The sequence below is a fragment of the Neltuma alba genome, unplaced genomic scaffold (assembly GCF_004799145.2).
Source record: "Neltuma alba isolate B1F8T4 unplaced genomic scaffold, ASM479914v2 tig00003554_pilon, whole genome shotgun sequence".
In the NCBI taxonomy this organism is placed as follows: Eukaryota; Viridiplantae; Streptophyta; class Magnoliopsida; order Fabales; family Fabaceae; genus Neltuma; species Neltuma alba.
Genome location: NW_021633330.1, coordinates 1 through 19,920, shown reverse-complemented (window position 1 = coordinate 19,920; position 19,920 = coordinate 1). Strand labels below are relative to the sequence as shown.

At 35.3% G+C, this 19,920-nt stretch overlaps 3 protein-coding genes across 3 annotated transcripts; all 3 read right to left on the bottom strand.

Annotated features, from left to right (window-relative positions):
- Positions 1-288: 288 nt before the first annotated feature.
- On the bottom strand, positions 289-673 carry LOC114741872 (uncharacterized). The gene is made up of 2 exons (XM_028930124.1): positions 524-673; positions 289-394 (listed from the first exon to the last, which is right to left on the bottom strand). The coding sequence occupies exons 1-2, from the start codon at positions 656-658 to the stop codon at positions 305-307; spliced, it is 225 nt and encodes a 74-aa protein (XP_028785957.1). The 5' UTR covers positions 659-673; the 3' UTR covers positions 289-304.
- A 5,544-nt stretch (positions 674-6,217) lies between these two features.
- Positions 6,218-8,724, bottom strand: LOC114741875 (altered inheritance of mitochondria protein 32-like). The gene is made up of 5 exons (XM_028930126.1): positions 8,471-8,724; positions 8,259-8,344; positions 6,998-7,315; positions 6,568-6,651; positions 6,218-6,383 (listed from the first exon to the last, which is right to left on the bottom strand). Exons 1-5 carry the CDS (start codon positions 8,705-8,707, stop codon positions 6,218-6,220), a joined length of 891 nt encoding a protein of 296 aa, XP_028785959.1. The 5' UTR covers positions 8,708-8,724.
- Positions 8,725-12,114: 3,390 nt separating this feature from the next.
- Positions 12,115-16,132, bottom strand: LOC114741874 (protein kinase PVPK-1-like). The gene is made up of 3 exons (XM_028930125.1): positions 15,928-16,132; positions 14,031-15,099; positions 12,115-13,024 (listed from the first exon to the last, which is right to left on the bottom strand). The coding sequence occupies exons 2-3, from the start codon at positions 15,077-15,079 to the stop codon at positions 12,184-12,186; spliced, it is 1,890 nt and encodes a 629-aa protein (XP_028785958.1). The 5' UTR covers positions 15,080-15,099; positions 15,928-16,132; the 3' UTR covers positions 12,115-12,183.
- Positions 16,133-19,920: the final 3,788 nt, after the last annotated feature.

Here is a 19,920-nt window from a genome sequence, read left to right as displayed (position 1 = left end):
ACTTTAAGCGACTCCAAGATTTACGAAGCTGTAAGATATTCACATTTAATACTTCCCAGAGAACTAATATTCTGATAGTCGGATCGGATAGTTAGACTATAACAAGCTAAAGTTTCAGCTACGGCTTATCTCTTATTACACGAAAAGGACATTCAGCCCGAGCAATAAATCCATAGGTAAATCAGGTCCAGCTTCAGCTCAACAAATACAGAAAGGCTTAACGCTAAAAGAAAGTGACTAATCAATGATATCTTCCGCGAAAGCTAACATAAGTAGCACTAAGATCGTAACATATTCAGAAGATTTACCTATATTTGATCATTTCCGGGAAAATCAACACGTCGCCATCCAAGAAGCCAGCCTCCTCTCGTGCCTCGCATATGGTAATTTTAGTCTGCCAAATAATATCAGACCACCAAGTCAACGCATGAACCAACTATCATCATCCAATGTTGACTCAACTATAGAGCATACAACTACTAAGTAGCCTAATGACCAGATAAATAGGGGGGAAACCGCAAACCTTTATGGTGATATCATTCTTGCGGGATTTAACAGTTGTTGCCAGAAGCTTCGGGAGTGGATCCGAGTCCGATGCCTCAACGCGCGGAGGCCAAACCTCGTGGTTCTTGTAGCAGACGAAACACGTGACGGTCATATGCGTCGACAGTGCCGGCGAGATTCTCCTTGTACATCTCCGGCCGGCTGAAACCCGTGCTTGGAGTCATCGGCAGTAGCCGTAGAGAAGTTCTCGGAAGCCATGGAGGAGGCTAGAGATAGGGTTTGTGCGCGAAAGGATGGCAGAGAATGAGAAGGGGGTTTGAGGAATTTGGTCGGTGATACTGATGCGTGAGAGGAATGGAAGCCAAAAGGCTGATGTAAGAAAAACGTCCAAGGTGCGCAGCACGCATCGGGCGGCTTAGAGGGAGCGAGTGAACTTCAACGAAATGAATTTAAGCGCGACGGTGCATCGCACGCGCTGATGATGTGTTGGGTAGCTAGCTGTTTCTTTCTTGTAGGAGAGAAACTCAATTTGATACCTAATAACTTGTTTATTTATTGGTTGTTGAAAATCATTATTTTGACTAATGAAATATTAAGAGTGAAGACGCAATGTTTTTACTGTTTTGTTTGAATATTATTACTTAAAAGAAAGCCGTTCCGGAGACGGGGCACCTTTATTCTCTCTTTTTTTCTAACGAGTAATGATTTCAATCTTTGAAAGCATAGTAAATAGTAACACGAAGGTTCATCTGAGCCTGCGTGAAATGAAAGGCAAGAAAAACAGAACCTTCTTAAAAAGGTTACTCCTACGTGACAAAATCATCTGATTTTCCTTTAATGTATAAAAATAAAGTTTTTTTTTTATTTTAAGAATCAATATCTTTAGCATCAGAGTCTTCATTTGATGTCGTCAATGTGGACATTTATGGTACGGGAGATGATATTCAATGAACACGCCAAGACAGAAGAATATGAGATTTTTTTAAAATCATTAATATAAAACTTAATTAAGTAATTTGAATAAATTAAGAATATTAGTTAAATTAGTTAATATGATATATTTTTTCTAGAACATCATAAGTATATTCTAATTTCTCTATCCCTCTCCTGCTAATTATTGTTGGAATATTAATAGGGGTTAATTTAAAAAAAAACTGATAAATACATAAAATAAGTTAAACATATAGGATCAACATCAACTACTCAATTAGATTATACATTAAGGACTGGAAGAGTACTTTATTCATAAGCTGATCCTACACATAATTTTAACCGATAAATAGTAAATAATTTAATAACCAAATCAATGAAATAGTGAAAGAATAATAAAGTTTACTTGCAAATAAAGTAGATACAAAAACACGACTTCAGACATATATCACGTAAAATAATTGTTAATAAGATATTAAAATTGACTCCCTTACTTTTTCTTGCCCCAATGCATTCTGGAAATTTACGCATTTACTTCTCACAATTTTGTAAAATTGTTCAAATGGATGTTTTTATAGTAAAACACCATAAAGGAACATTATTATTTCAGAGCAACAATTCCCAATCCAAAAAGCGCACACATATTTTCATGATTGGTTTCCCCTGCATACTATGTTTATGGAATAAGGCACGTGCAAGCGCGTGAAGGCACGGCGGGGTGAGGGCAGTATTAGGTAGCGGCTAATGCAAGAAGGGGGTAAGTGGGATCCGTGAGGGGCCGAGTGCCAATGCCGAAGCAAACTAGTGAGTCAACATTTGACTTTTCTATTTTAAGCTGAGCTGATCGCCAAGACTGTGGGGGGATTTTAGATTAATAAATTATGTGATTCGCCTTCACAGTTCATATGTGATTGGCGTCCGTTCTTAAAAGGCTAATAAATATTTTAAGATGTCGTTTTAACGCGGTAGATTTTTATTGAAAAAGAAAAAAAAATGAAATGTGGTTTGGAGTCCTTCAACTTTTGTTAATTACCAATTCACCCTCAGAACCATGCTTTAAGAATGAACTAAAATGACTGAATTATATCGATAAAATTAAAAAAGAAAAAGAATTATCAATGCAAAGAAATACATGAACCCGAAGCACACCTCCATAATTATTGCTGGCTCAAACATCGGAAATCGGTAGATTCCGGACGGTATCGTGCTGCAGGCCGGCTTAGGACGGCTCAAAACAAATATTTTACTTTTTTTATTTAAAAGACAAAATGCATCAGAAAACTTCAGAAGAAACAAAGTGTCAAAGTCAGACAAAACTCCAGGAGAAGGACGAAACCCACCGCGATTTATTATCATAAATTTCAAATAATTAATTTATACATAATAAATAATTATTTAAAATAAATAAGTAAGAAATTTACTTTTATTTATAAGTATACCTTTATAATAAATGAAAAAACGTATAAAAATGTGATAAATATTAGCATAGCAAATGAGCGAGAATAAATAATTAAAAAAATATTAAATGCTCAAACAAATCATAAATTAAACTTAGAGTATAAAATAGATCATATTTTTTTTAAATTTAAAACTTATAAATAACAAAAGAAGAAATATAACACAAAATCAATTATCCACGATTAATTCAAACCAGCACTGTAAAGACTACTAACAAGCCTAAGGCATCTTCGTTGTTGGGGGTGGGGTTCAAAGAATCATCTCAATTTTAGCTTATAATTTTTTTTTTGGGGGCCAGATCTTATTAATATGAGTTAAGAACAGTTTTTTGGAAACAAACTGTTGTAAATTTAATAATTTAAATTAAAGTTATTCCAGCATTTCTCTTATATAACTTAATCAAAATCAATGTTTTTTAAAGGGATAATTAATCCGCAAGTCCTTATAGTTTCAACGAATTTTGAATTAGGTCCTTATAGTTTTTTTCTTTTTATCAGATCCTTATACTTTCACTGTTTTTAATTAGGTCCTTATATTTATTTTTCTTTTTATCAAGCCTTATAAGTTCATTTATTTTTTAATTAAGTCCCTGAATTTTTTATTCTTTATTTTATGAATTCTAATACTACTATTATATAAACATAAAATAGTATATATTATTTAATATTAGTTTATAAACAATAATATTCTAACGATATTGAATTATTATAATGATTTTAATTTTTCAGCAAAAAAATTAATTGTTCTAAAAAATTTCCTGAATTAATTAATTCTATTATTTTTTATTACATAATTATTAATTAATACTTTTAATATTTTATATTTCATTATTAATCTATTTAATTAAGCTTATATTTAATAATAAATAAAAATTAAAACTACATGGACCTGATTAAAAATTAATGAAATTATAAGGACTTAATTAAAAGAAAAATAAATACAAAGACCTAATTAAAAAAAAGGTAAAAGCATAAGGATCTAATAAAAAGAAAAAAAAACTATAGGGACCTGATTCAAAATTCGTTGAAACTATAAGGACTTGCGGATTAATTAACCCTTTTTTTAAGTATAAACAAACGGCCAAGATAGTACTATATACGACACATCACTTGCATCTGACTTTGAATTGGTTCCGGAACATAAAATGCAAATTGTTCTAATGACATTAAAAGAGATGTTTGGATAGAAACCAAATCATAGTTTTAGAAGTGATTTTACGATATACAAAATAAATATGTGGAGGAGTTTATCTTGATTTGTAAAAAAATATTTTTAAAAAGCACTTCTGATGTTTTCCAAACACCCCTAAAATTGATGTATACCATGAAAGTGAAATTTCTTATAGATTGTCGTTGACAATGCCCATATGAGATGCGTAATCTTCACAATTGTCTTTCTATATTTTAATTTCAAGTATGCCCATTTAGAAGTTCATATACAAAGAAAAGCGACGAAAGGAAACGCGAGGGAGAGGCGCGTGGCAAGGGGGTCATCATCGTGTGGGGCGTGAGCCGGGGACATGACGCATGCTCTTACGATTTATGGCCAGTTCAATCGCGACGTCAAGGTGGTAGGGACCTATCTTTTTTTTTTTTTTTGGGTATACTAGGGACCTATCTTTGTTGATTTTTTCTAATTACCCCAGTTAAGTGGGCCTTCCAGATTCTCGAGCCCCGCTCTGTGGACAGTTTGGGCCTACTGTTACATCCACATTCACTTCTCTCATCATATGCTTCTCTTCTCTCTCCCTCCATAAGAGAATCTAGAAATGTTTTCAACACGTGATTAATTTAAAGGATCCAGATTTTTGTTGTTGTATTGCCTCTTGTTTTTAATATAAAATTTTAGTTGATTTTTATTTTGCTCCTAAATATAAGATCCCAATATATTTTATCTCTCATATTTATGTATTTTTTCTCCAAAATAACCCTTCTAATAATGGTAATTCTAGCCAATATATTTAATTAGCAAGGATATTTTAGGAAAGACAACACATATTTATTACAAATAACTAACTTAACTTATTTTCTTAATTTATTCAAATTAGTCAACTAGTTTTTATATTTATGATCGGAAGTAGTAGTTTTTTTTACCTCCTTTCCCATCATTTCACGAACATTTTAACAACAATCTCAAAAGATTGAAAAATAAATTAAATTTACAGAGGCACTTTGATTATGTGCCCAACTATGAAAGTGTGTGAAGAAATTGCAGTAGAGATCGGAATCTATGAGAGATATATATATATATATATATATAAAATACAACATCAATTATAAAAGGCCGTTATATTTATGATATAGTATATAATAAAATAATCCACATTGTTCATAGAGTCCTAGATACTGCAAGCTAGTCTAGAGGCAACGCGGAATGCCCCGCAATGACCCCGCGAGAGAGAGAGAGAGAGAGAGAGAGAGAGGTTTTTGGCAGAGTTTGTCTCGAGTAGTCATGAAAAAGATACGTTAGAAGTAAAAATACCATATATGAATATGATTACTGCCTCTAACATATCCTTATCATTCACTGGCTATCCAAATTTAACTAACGTAATTTGACAAGTGGCATCACATATAATAAGATTCTGCAAAGATTATTTGCAGTTGAAGTGGTTACTTTGAAGCATCAGGTCTTGTGGTTGCAGTCGCAGTCACAGGAGTGTAACTTGGGAAGACACAGAATCTTCTTTCGAGTGCAGAGAAGAGAGACGAGACAATAATGCAGAAGCACAATTTCTTTTTGCGCAGAAATGAGGCGTTTGTTTAAACGAGAGAGCAAAAACTTTTTTGCCCGTCAAATCAATCCAGTACAACACGCAGGAGATACCGTAAAAACACATTGGATTTGCCTGATACAAACCCAGGTGTGAAACAGGAAGGCTGGTTGCAATCTGGCTGCATCTCGCAGGTCAGTTCGACGTTCATCTTTTTATTATCATGAGGGTGATAGGATCCTTTAGTTCTAGTTTTAGGCCGAAGTAGAGAAGGAACTTTCTCACGTCGGGAAAAGCTATTCAACTTGTGTGCGCGTTTTCATGCTGTCTTTTAAAATTAAAAAAGAAAACAAAAGAAAGAAGGGTCCTGATAACAGTAGATGACTAAAAAAAGAGAAGGAAACGGAAGAATTTGATGTAGAAAAGTTATAAATCCACACGACAAAGACTGAAAAGACTTGGACGACAGCTTAACGCTCACAAAAACTAAGGAGAACTTGGACGAAAGATTGACGTTCACAATCAAGGTGGCAGGGACCTATCCTTTTTCTTATTGCCCCCATAATTAAGTGGGCCTTCCAGATGCTCGCGCACCGTTTTGTTTCAGTTGTTTCAGTTTTTGTCAGAACTTGGAGGATTCATGCAACAAGAAACCCCATTAGCACCCTGGCAACAACCACCCACATTTTGATTCTTGCCCTTGTCCATAGGTTCTTCACTGGGAACTTTCTGGCCATCTGTTCCCTTGACTTCCTTAACTGATTGCCCCATTTGGCACCTGCAAAAATTTGCATGCAAATAATTTAGCATTCCTTCTGTGCAAGAGACTAAGAAAGTACTTGAGATGCATGCAGCTGATTCCATAAATCAACACTTAAGAACACTACTAAAGAAAATATCAAGTCTAATTATTTACGTAGTAGACAGACTCAAAGGTGATTGTGCTGCCCGATCATACTGACCTCAAAAGGCGCTGTATGACTTCTCCTTTCGCAATATGATGATCCAGAAATTCAGGCACATCATTAGGAGTAACATAACCGTACCTGAATTTAGTTATCAAGAGCCACAGTTAAAAAATATCAATATTTAATAATCTCTTCAACATGGAAGAATAATACTATTTCCGATCTTTAATATAAGACTTTGTTTGACTTTTATTTTAGTCTTAAATATGAGACCTAAATCCACTTTTTTCTCATATTTATGATTTTTTTTTAAGGTAATCCTTCTAACAAGGGTAGTTTTAGCCAATATACTTGGTTAGTAAGGATATTTTAGAAAGAATAACACCTATTTATTACAAATAAGTAACTCAACTTATTTATTTAGTCTCTTCAAATTAGTCAACTATCTCTTATAATTATGACTGGAGGTAGTAGTAAATTAGACATGAGAGCCTCCCAGTGACCCATAATTTTTCCGTCTGATCCTGGACAGTATATGATTACATTGCCAGCATATTTATGGCCGCCTAAATGAGAGCATGCCCAGACAAACACCTGATCCTTCAAACCTCGAAGCTCAATTTCCTCATTAAACTTGCCAATGAGAGCTGGCCCACAAACACCACATCTAACATCACGGCTTGCATGAGAGCAAACAAACACATAGGAACCAGCCATCTCATCCCGGACTCCAGCAGACCATGGCTTCCCATTCGCCATAACATCTTCCACAAAGCTATCGATGTTTGACACTGTCAGACCCCTTCAATCAGAAAAAGACAAGACCTCAGAAATAACACAACATATTTAATATAATATAAGATTCCTTAACTTCTTAAATTTTATCAGATTTGGTCTGTCGATATTCAACATGCACAGTACATATTTAAAATTTTTAATTAATTAGTTTGCAATAAAAAAATCTTCTTTTTTTTTGGTTGAAAAAATGATAGTTAAGATGCTGTTATTTTTTTATACCTATTAAAATAATCATTTAAAAATCTAAAAAATAAAATCTAAACCTAATCTAAACTTTTCAGATCTGATGAGCTTATAGATACTTGTTACTCTTGATAAGCATCCAAACTCATTTCTTAGAAAACACTCATGCCTTTGAGACATGCCTTTGAGAATTCATATATGACCTACTTTGAGCAACTCTGAGAAACTTCAATTTGCAAAATTGTAAGATATCCACACGTAATACTTTTCTAATCCTTACTATTAAATATAATTATTGAGTTGATATTTGTCATAAATATAAAACCTATTTCTCATGTTTATCAATTTTTTAAAATTATATTCCTATTGATACTCCTTCAACCATAATCACATATGAGAGGGTGTGAGTATATTAATGAAGATAATTACAGCATTTTAAAAAAATATGTCGTATTTATTATAATTAACTAATTTATCTACTTTTATTAATTTAATCAAATTAGTTAAATAAGTCTTGATAAAAGGAGTACTTACTAGGGAACTGGTATTTCGGATATAGCTATTAGACTTAAACAAGCTACATTTCTGCCAAGGCTTATCACATAAAAAAGTGAAATTGAAAACACATTCATTTCCGAGCAATAAATCCGATCCATAGATAAAGCAGTTCCAACTCCAGTTCAACAAATACAGCTAGGGGCATTACGCTAAGATCATATATATACATAGTAGCAGTAAGATCGTAACGTGTTCAGAGGGTTTACCTATATTTGATCATTTCCCGGAAAAGCAACACGTCGCCATCCAAGAAGCCAGCCTCCTCTCGTGCCTCGCATACTGTAATCTTAGTCTGCCAAGTAGAATGAAACCACCGCGTAGTCACCACATGAATCAATCAACTTTCATCGTTCAGAACTAACTCAACTACTGAGCAATGCAACTATTAAGGAGCCTAATGACCAGATTAACCACAAACCTTTATGGTGATATCATTCTTACGGGATTTAACAGTTGTTGCCAGAAGCTTCGGGAGCGGATCCAAGTCAGAGGTCTCGACGTTTGAAGGCCAAACCTGGCGGTTCTTGTAGCAGACGAACACGTGACGGTCATATGCATCGGCGGTGCCGGCGAGATTCTCCTTGTACAACTCCGGCCTGCTGAATCCGTGCTTGGAGTCATCGGCAGCAGCGATGGAGAAGTTCTCGGAAGCCATGAAGAAAGCCAGAGATAGGGTTTTAGGAATTTCTTAGTAGTCGATGATACTGATGCGGGAGAGAAAGGAATCCGAGAGGCTAATTTAAAGCGGCGCAGTGAGCTTCCAGGGAATGAATTTGAGCGCCATGGTTGCATTGCATGCGCTAAGCCCGTAAAATATAAAAATAATTTTTAAAAATGATCTTCACTCATAATTTTTCTCAAATTATTAATTATTGGCTCTACTTTCTGGAAACGCGGCATTAAGGCGGACCCCGTTTGATACCTAGGAAAGAGGGACAGGGATTGAAATTGCGTTCGGATAATATAAGATTTATTGACTTTTCATGTTCGTAAGGTACGATGTATTGAAAGATCCAATTTCAATATCAGCTTGCAATTTGTCCCCATTCACAGTTACAGCAGAAAAAGACAAAAATCATATTCTTGTATTTAATATAAAACATATTTAATTAATTTGATTAGATTAAAAAAGTTAGGCAAGTTAATTAATTAAAAAAATATGGCATGTTTTTCTTAAAATACCATAATCATCTTCTTTAATATCTTTCTTCCCTGTTCTACTTGATTATGGTTGAGAAAATATCTATAGGGATAATTTAGAAAAAAATTGATAAATATGATAAATAAGTCTTATATTTATGATCAAAATTAAGTTAATAATTAGGTCTTATATTAAGAATTGGAAAAGTATCTTGATCCTGGAATAAAATAAAATTAAACGAACACGGGCGATCTATGTCCTATGATGTGAGGAGCTTCACAATCCACAATGCGTTGGTCCCCCGTGAACAGTGAGACCGAAAACTGGCACTGTTTTAATTTTTTAATATTTTTTAAGAATATTTTAATAAATACAAAATTTAGAATAAATATAATTTCTTAACCATTATTTTTTCAAAATTATTATTTAAAATTATTAATTAAAAATTTTAAATTTAAATTGGCGAAATTATAGTAGAGCTTGTTTTTGAATAATTTATAAGAATATTTTGAATCATAACTTACAAAATGCATAATAAAAATATGAAAAAAAATTTGTCTTAATTTGCATACAAAATAATTTATATACGTGTTTATAATAGTAATTCTAACATACTTGGCCACCACGATAGCACAATGATGTTTGTCATCGTGTGCGCACGTGAATCTGACTCCTCTCACATGGCTTGCCGTCCCTTCCCAATTCCCATGCATAATTTTATTTTTTTTATTCTTTACCTCAAAACCTATGCGTTATTTTATTTTGCGCATTTAGTGAAGCTTCTGCCCATGTAACACATGTTTTTTAATCCGATCGTACACCGAATATAGGGTTTTTGGATATTTTTTCCACCTGAGATTATTTAGATTCTTTAGTGCGTTTGCGTTTAGAGTCCCCCCCCCGGGGGTAAAAGCGTTTAGAGTATTTTTATCCACATAAATTGTTCTCTTTTTGTGACAAAGATCCACATAAATTGTTGAAGTTTATGTATAGAGCTCCCTTCGTAGAGAAATATTACAACATACTACTATTGGAGTAATTTTTGTGTGTCTATATGAATTATGATTTGTAGTGTATAATTGTTTATGTATTAGTGTGTTTGGATTTTTTTTTCCTGATAAGACTCTTCTGATCCTTAATATAAGATTTATTTAACTAATTTGATTAGATTCAAGAAATTAGGTAAATTAGTTAGTTATAATAAATACAACATGTTTTTCCTAAAGTATTATAATCATATTTCTTAATATCCTTCCTTCTTTACTTATTTGATTATGGTTGAAGGAGTATCTATAGAGATAATTTAGAAAAAAATGATAAATATGAAAAATAGGTCTTATACTTAGAACCAAAATTAACTTAACAATTATGTTCTGTATTAAGGATCGGAGGAGTATATGAATAAAGCATGTAGTTTAAAATATTCTTGGTCCTTTAATTAATTTGAAAATATTAAAAAATTATTTAATTTATTATTTATAATGAATATGTGTTGTCTTTTTTAAATTATCTTTATTAATTATATGTATTAGAATAAAGTTTTTTTAACATGATTGTTTTGAAAAAATAATCAAATATGATAAACAAATTAAATGTTTAATTAATTTTTATATTTAAGACAGAGTTACGGCCAAAATACCTTAAAGAATGTTAAAGGGGGAGACAAAACGCGAGGAAAGAAGTTTGCATGCGACATGACGCAGGCTCTTACGATTTCTAAAGGCGGCGGGCAGTGGGACACTGGGACCTACCTTTGTTTTTTGGTAATGCAATCTGCTGTTACTCCATAAGTGGGCCTTCTTTGGTCAAAACTTAAGTGGGCCTTCCAGGTTATCAAGGCCCGTCTTGTTCACAGTTGTTACGTCCGCATTCACGCCTCTCATCATATGCTTCTTTCGTCTCTCCCCGTCACAGAACCTAGACGTATTTTCCACCCGTGATTGATCCAAAGGACCCCGTTTTATTTATTGTAGTTTTTCTTTGTTGCTAGGAACATGTAATCTCCTATTAAAGACATTTTGTTTGAAATAATATCAGACACTTAATTTGAGACCTTTCCTAACAGAAATTTTGTGAAAACTAACCGCTTCTGCAGACTAACTCTCATTAGTTAGCCTCTTTACATTATTTTCATGTCGCTTCACAAACATTTTACCACAATTTCAAAAGATTACCAAAAGAAAAAAAAAAAGCAGAGGGGCACTTTGATTATGTACCCAACGACAAAAGTATGTGTTAGGAAACTGGCAGCGAAGGGCGCAGTCTTTAATATATCGTTCAAAATCGATTAGAACTTAGAAGCCACTATATTTATAATCACAGTTGATTTTACCTTGTATAAAATACCAATGCCAGCACCTCAGTCTGACGTACCAAAAACAAAAAGGGCCTATTTGCGGGGTTAGCACCATATCAGTATATATAATAATCAGGATTTATTATATAAAGTCATAGATATTACAAGCTAGTCTAGAAACAAAACGTAATGCCCAACCCTAAGAGGAAAAAAAACTAAATAAATAAACAGCGAGAGAAGTTTTCGGCAGAGTTTGTCTTGAATGGCCATGAAAATGTACGTTATCAGGAAAAATTAAGCTAGTGATGTGTGAATCCATGATTACTGCCCCTAACATATCCTTATGACTCACTGGGGCAATATCCGAAATTTATAACCAAGGAAACCAACGTAATTTGATGAGTGGCAATGGCATCACAGGTAACAAGACCCTGCAAAGATTATTTGCAGTAGAAGCGGTCACTTTGGAGTATCAGATCTCATGGTTACAGTCGCAGCCACAGGTGTGTATGGTGGGAAAGGTGAGAATCTTCTTTCGAGTGCAGAGAAGAGAGACGAGCCAATTATGCACAAACACAATTTCTTTTTGCACTGAAATGAGGCGTTTGTTTAAACGAGAGAGAGCAGAAACTTTTTTGCCCGCCAATTCAATCCGATACAACACACAGGAGATACCATAAAACACATTGAAGGATCAAAAGAAATCAATATCTAAATAGTTACCGGCAGGCTTAACGCCGGGCACTTTCTGAGCCGCCATCTCTTTCAGGGCCACTATCCTTGGAACCTCCGGCGGGTTTGCACACCGTATCAGTGCCCAATTCACGTTCTGAAAGAACGGGTGCTGTTTGATCTCCGTGGCTCCTCGTCTATAAGCCAGACGATGTTGAGGCTCTTTCACGAGCAATCCTCTGATCAAATCCCTAGCAGCGAAGCTAACGGTGGGTGATTCTGGAAACCTCAGTGGCTGCCCCACCACGTTGAACAGAGTCGCTCTGTTAGCCGACCCCTTGAACGGCGTTCTTCCGAACAAAAGCTCGTACAAGAATATCCCGAACGTCCACCAGTCTACTGCACTTCCGTGGCCTTCGCCTTTGATGATTTCGGGTGCTAAGTATTCGTGTGTACCCACGAAGGACATGGAACGGGCGTTTGTGGGTTCGGCGATGAGCTCCGGGAGAGGAGTCACCTGGTGTGGCGTTTCGTTCTTTGGCTTGGGCTTTTTGTCTTTCTTGGATTTGCCGGATAGAAATCGAGGAGTGAAACAGGAGGGCTGGATGCAATCTGGCTGCATCACGCAGGTCGGTTCGATGCAGGTCGGCTGAATGCAGTATCCCGAAGTTCTTCCGTCCAGGGTTGAGTTTGACGATTTTACGAGAGTCGGACTCACGGCGCAACGCAGAGAGAGGTCGAAGTCAGAGAGCATTATGTGACCGTCTTCACGCACCAACACGTTCTCTGGTTTGAGGTCTCTGTAGATGATCCCAAGCATGTGAAGGTATTCCAAAGCAAGAAGAACTTCTGCTACATAAAACCTGTACGGCAAATACCAGGTGAATGAATGGAATAATAAGCACTTAATTATCTTTCATGTGACTGCGTCTACTTAACGGGTTATTTGCTATATTTATTTCAATATTTTGACCATGTTCGTTGGATAAGACTTGGGAGTGGCGACACAGCATAGCAGGCTATTAGAATGGCAACGTGATTGATAGGATATCAGATTCTCTTTAGCAGTCAATCAAGCTCGAAAGCTATGGATGACAACCAACATACACCAATTATTCGAGCTGGAAAAAGAACAGAAACTGATGATTGAGACAAAAGATATGAGCTAAAACATGCGAATTTGATTGACAAGTAACTGTGTGTGATAGAGAATCTAGTCATGGAATTCACCAGATTGAAATTCACAAGGTCACTGTTTGCAACACCAAAAATAGTTCATAGAAATCTCGAATAATCACAATAAATGGTGCAGAAGAGGAAATAGAGACTAAACTAAGCAGAAAGGATGTAAGTAAGAAAGCAAAGAGCACCCAAGAAAAAAGAGGGAGAGATATAGCAAGCAAGAAATAGTTCTGAAACAAGACTGGGATTCTCATTCCCCATCCTGATTTGAGAAAACATGGCAGATTTTAGGCAATGACAGCGGACAAGGGAAATTATCTTTCTCACTTGAAAATCTCAGGAACCACTTTAGCGAAATAAAATGGATTTCCAATGGAGGTAAAAGATCCTAGAATCATAAACAAAAGGTCGTCTTTTTTTTTTGCTATTTGACCAAATCTAAACCTTCAAATAGTCATCAAAGTGTACCTCATGAAAATCTCTCAGCACAAGGTCATTTCTCTATGTACTCCCAAGGAGATTCCCTGAACCACTATAGCTCCTCACTACTATCATTTAGTATTCGAGTTTACAGATCCCAGAATATGGCATTATCTAACATCAAATTCACTGACTCATAATTATTTGCATACCGTCCAGCACGTCGTTAAACATGTACAGAGGCAACCAGGAACAAGAATAGCTCACCTGGCAGCATGCTCCGAGAAATACTTCCTAGGCTGTCTTTGCCTCAGCGCATGCAAGTCCCCACCAGGGCAAAACTCCATTACCAAGCAAGAGAACGTCTCTGTCTCAAAATGTGTATATAATGTGGGCAAAAAAGGGTGATCCAGAGACTGCAAGATCTCTCTTTCTGTCTGAGCCCTCAGAAGCTTCTTCCTACTAGCCAGCTCCGTTTTGTTCATTATCTTCATTGCAAAACATGTCCTTGTGCCGCTTAACTCTGCAAGATGCACACTTCCTATGTCTCCACATCCCAATTGCTTCAACAATCTGAAATGCCTCATTTCCAGCACCCCATCGCGAGCTCGCACGGCTTGAATCGCTTCCCATCTTATATCATTAGCCTTGTGAGGTTTATACAACGCACTGCTCAAACTACTGGTGCTACTCTCATCACTCACATCGCTCCCAGTACTCCCTCTACATATACTGGTCTTCCTGCTCTCATTGAAGTCACAAGAGTTAGTGGCTTCACCACTTTCACCTGACTTATCCACACTAACACACTCACTCACTTCAGTATTGACGAAACTTTGTTTGGCTTCTGAATAGGTAGCTGCAGAATAGAAGCTATTCTGAGGACTTGCACAAAAAGTTACATCTGACCGAGAGCAACTCTTCGTTTGATCACCAACTCCTTTAGATGAGGCTGATATGCCTTTTGCATCATGATTCTTTGTTTCTATCGTAGATATATTCTTCCCTGAACTAATTTCTCCTGATTTTCCACTAGAATTGTGATGTTGCTTGGCCGTATTTGGCAGTTCTTGATGCTGCACATGGTTGATTTCCTGGTAAGGATGCTTTTGGTGAATCTTAATTCCGTAATTAGGATGACCAGTGTGATAGGTCGTGGAAGGAGCCGCCTGATTTCTTGATGATGCTCTTAAGGGAGGTCGAGAAGAAGATTTTGGCGTTTCAGATGTCGAAGGAGAGTCGTGATCTTGCGCAGAAACCGAATTCTGAACCTCTGATATAGACTCGCCTCCATTGACAGGTGACTCCATCGACATATCCTACAAACGTACTCTCACTGCAAAATCCAACGAATCGCAGTGAATTACTGTGCCTGCTTAGTTAAAAAGCTTTGAGACAAAGCTATTATTTACAGAATCTTCTGCACTGAAAACGTATATCACATCTTTATATTTTTTAATTAAAAAAATCTGTCCGGATAATTATAGGGGTTGACATAAAGGACATTAATTGAAACGACCCAGAAGCAAATTCAAAACGGCCCAAATTTGAAGGGAAAAAAACAGAGAAAGAGAGAGAATCTGCAGAAGACCCCATCAAGCCATCACAGATTCAATCTCCGGAAAACCGTCCAATCGAGGAGAATCACAAACATTACGGAGTAAATTACACAGCGACGGCTGGCCCTAAGTGGAAAGTTGTGAACAAGAAAACGAAGTCCAAATCAGATGAAAATAAACACTCCTAAACCCGGAAAGAGAAGACACTTCATGGATGAGAAAAATATCTAAACAATGACATTAGACCTGGAGAAAAATCAGAGAACTCTCACACGGCAAGGCGAAGCGTTTACAGGGTTCTGAAAAAGCCAAGTGACTCTCCGGCCGCTGTGAACTTCATGGTGGGAAGAAAGGAAGGAACAAGCCATAACTTGAAGAACCAAAAGATTGCTTAAAGCCGCTTCCTGTTTTAGATGCCAGATGCATTTAACTATAATACCTAAGTTAAAGTTCGATTCTTAAGAAACCTCCATCAACTCTCTTTTACACTTCGCTACTAGTCAGGAAGACGCAAAGGAATAACAATTCGGGGTGAGAGGGGAAAAAGAAAAAAGAAGAAGAAAACCATAAAGAAAGGAGCAAAAGTACAGAGCAAGAAAGAGCACCTGGTCACAGAAGAGAAAGAGTAATGCAGAGCGAGAAATGCTTCATGGCAGAGCAAGTGGTGTGTAAGATTCCAGTTTGGCAGAAAGTGAAACAGCTTTGAGAGATGTCTTTCCGAAACTGCGAAGAAGAGCCCTCAGATCCGATCGAAGAAAAGAAGGACCAAAACAAAAAATAAACTGTAGAGGAAAACAGCAATGATAATAATAATTAAGAGCTGTTTTTGGGCGTCGTAGAGAGAAGAGAAAAGGAAAGAGGCTTGCGTTTTTATTTATTTATTTATTTTTCTTGTTATTGTGGTGGTAGTTTTCGTCGTGATACGAGCGAGAGCGTCTTGGAGGAATGGATACGAGGGAAAACGAAGCCAACTTCAGAAGCAAAGCTAATAAAAGGCGTCCTTATCTTTGGATGTTCCCTCTGCAAGAAAACCCACCCTCTCGCCTAGACGTTGTTTGTCCTTGTTTCCCCTAAAATTTTAAGCCTTTGATTACGCGGAGAAAATGGCTTCTCCTATGGGGCACCCTCCCATTTACGATCGGGGGAAACTCCCTTTCTCCTTTTAATATTCATTTCTGGGTCCTCTTTCCTTGTATTGGCTTCAGCTACGATAAAGTTTTGCAATGATGAAATACCATGTACACTGAATACTTCTGATTTGTTCTCCACGAGGCCGAGTCGACTTGTTTAACTTTTCATACATGTTGCAAGCTGCCCAAAAAAAAAGGACCAGATGATATATTTGAATCACATTGGCACTGTAAATCTATGCAATCTATATATATATATATGATATAAAATTTTATGAGAAGTTAACCCGCTTCAAAATTTTATATCATCGCCCTGGTTTTAACTTCACTGAAACCTAAGGCATTCCCTCCTTGTTATATGTATTACAGGCATTCAAAATCTGGACCATTCGTCACCTCCAGGCCAAGAGATAATCTTATCATGTTCTGTTTAACTGGTCGGCCAAGTACAGGAAACAAGTTTTGACAGTACATTATGGAGATCAGAGCTTGGTCTCTGTACGAAGAAAAGGGGCATCCAATTTTTTTTCTGTACTAAATATAAAACGCTTGTTATAGTATAATATAATAAAGGCAAGACTTTGGATGTTTTGATAGTCTAAAATAATAAGGACAAGAAATACGCCATATTAACTCATCCTCTGGAATTATCTCGTATTGTTTGAGGAGTGATAATGGTGGGATACTTTTGTTTAGTGTAATTATTAATAAGATTATTACTATAATAATGTTTTGTTGGATAGGAATCATATGAGCATGGAGATTTGGCATACATTGTTGTTCTTGACCTCCGAGCTAAACAAGACCACGTCTGACATGTCCATTGAGTGTGGACATATTTCTGCTTTCACCGAAAATTGCAAACATTTTTTTATATATATAAAAAAAATTAAAGATAGGGTCATGTTCTGTCAGAGGTCAAGAATCTTACACGAAACGACTTGAGTTGCGGTTGAATTAATATATATATAAAAAAAAACTAAGAATATGAGATTAGACAATGCAATTTAAGTGTGTAACAAATATTTTATTAGTCAACGACATATTCTGTTTTTTTAATAATTGTAATAATAATTGACACTATTTAAAGCTTAATGATATTGTCAAAGCGATGCATGCTAGTATTCTCTAATCTCGACGATGTCATTTTCAAATACGACCAATTAACCGTTTTTTAAGATCACGCTGAGGCGGAAAAAAAAATCTAAAAAGTAGCATCACGGAGAAAATATCGATTGCACATAGCCAAACGGCTATGAGAAAGGGGGAATATATATATATAACGGATAAATAATACTACCTCTAATCTTAATTATAAGAGCTAATTGAATGATTTGAGGTGATTAAGAAAATAAGTTAAGTAAGTTATTTGTAATACATATGTGTTGTTTTTCCTAAAACATCCTTGCTAATCAAGTTTATTGGCTAGAACTACCGTTATTAAAGGGATTACCTTAAAAAAATATATAAATATGAGAGACAGTAGATTGGGGTTTTATAATTATGATCAAAATAAAAGTCAAACGAGATCTTATATTAAGGATCGAAGGTAATATCTAATTTTTCAGATATACCGAGGAATGAAAAATAAGTAATGACCCTTGACACAATCACACGATTCATGAGCCGATGACTGGATATTGACTATTGAGAAGTATTTCTCGGAGAAATGCCATCGCCTTGTTAAAACCAAAAAAGAATTCAGAACTTATATGGTACAGTATAGGTAATAGAAAGAAAAAAAAAAGTTAAATAGCTTTCCTCATGAAATTTTAAGTTAGAAAATACTGAAAAATAAATTTCCCTGTTAAGTATGAAATAATTTTAATTTGACTTTGGCCAGGGAGAATAGAAAGAAACGGGGAAGCATGGCCAAAGCAAGAAAAAGGCTGAAATAATTGCGTGTTTTTTTGTTGTCCACCCTCTACATTAATTTCCAGCGTGCGCGCCCAAATCATTCCCTGTTTTTCTCTCATCACAATAATTAAATCAACCTGATTCTTATATACAAAATTTGAATTTCTGGCCAGTAAAATTAATCAGTGTACTGTTGAAATTTGGGGGGGGGAGAAACATATAGCTGAAAGTACAAAGAGCAGATATCATATCATCCACATGAATAGAATAGCAATGTACGGTAACATCACCGGCGGTGATCTAGGGCACGTCACCGATGAATATCAATAGATAAATGGGTCTGTGGCTTTTTTTTTTATAAAAAAATTTAAAACCAATCAGGATTAGCCAAATCGTCTGTTAAGGACATTGGAATCCTGTGCACATGGTTAGTCAATAATAAGTGATATAATTTTATCCACAGCATGCTCTTAAGGATATAGGATAGTGACTATCACAGCCTCTAAAAATAAAATCAATTGCCTGTATAATATTTTGATGGGCAAAAAAAAAAGAAAAGAAGAAAAGAATGAATTTTTGTGTCTAATTTAGCCTTAACATTGTTAAATTTATTGACAAAAAAATCAGTATTAAGGACCGAGAATTATTTTTAAATACTGAAATATCAATTTATTTTTTTAATTAATCATAATTGGCACAAAAAGATCGTTTGTCAGATTCAGGGCAACAACATCTAAAGTCATTGAAAGGAGTCACATGGCCGTTAAGTAACGGCGCGTATTAACAACAATGGCGGGAATACGGAAACCTCACATGCGAGCACATGAATCTGACTCCTACCACGTGGCCGGCTGTCACTTCCATGCATCATTCTATTCTACGCATTTGGTGAAACTTTCCCCCATAATCACACAGTACTATGTTTTTTTCCCCCTTTAATCCAGTCATACACCTTTATTTTAATTTTATCCAAATTCCTTTATAGAGCTATTTTTGCGAAGAAATCTTATAACACGTTACGGTAATTTTTTGTATTTAAATAAATTATGAAATTTGTAATGAGAGATACTATTTGTAGCAATTTTATATTTTTATGTTGATATTGATTCGTAATATTTATGTACTAGTGTGTGCTCTGATTATACATGAATAAAGCATACCGTTGGAAGATGATTAGTTTTTTTTTTAATTAAACAGATTATTGAAGATAGTGATATCTGAAAAATATGGAAGTTATCTGCTAATTTGAATACACATGGTAATCATTCTATTGGTATAATTAATTCATAATAGTATAATTAAGACCGGGGTAGTAATTAAACAAGGATCTGAAAATGGGACTTTAAGAGTAACAGCAACAAAAACAATAGTTTTTGTAACGTTTTTTTTAAAAAAATCTTAGACTGTGAAACTCTTTTATAATGTTGTAATTCTATGTTTCTTAGACTCTTGAAAACTCCATAGATACTGACTTTGGAAAATACTTTCTTCTTTTATAACTAGTGTAAACAAAATAACACAAACTATTAATGAGTTTAAAGATTCTTCATAATTCCACAAAATTGAGTGAAAACTTATAAAAATTAAAAAAAAGAAGAAATTTTCGAATAT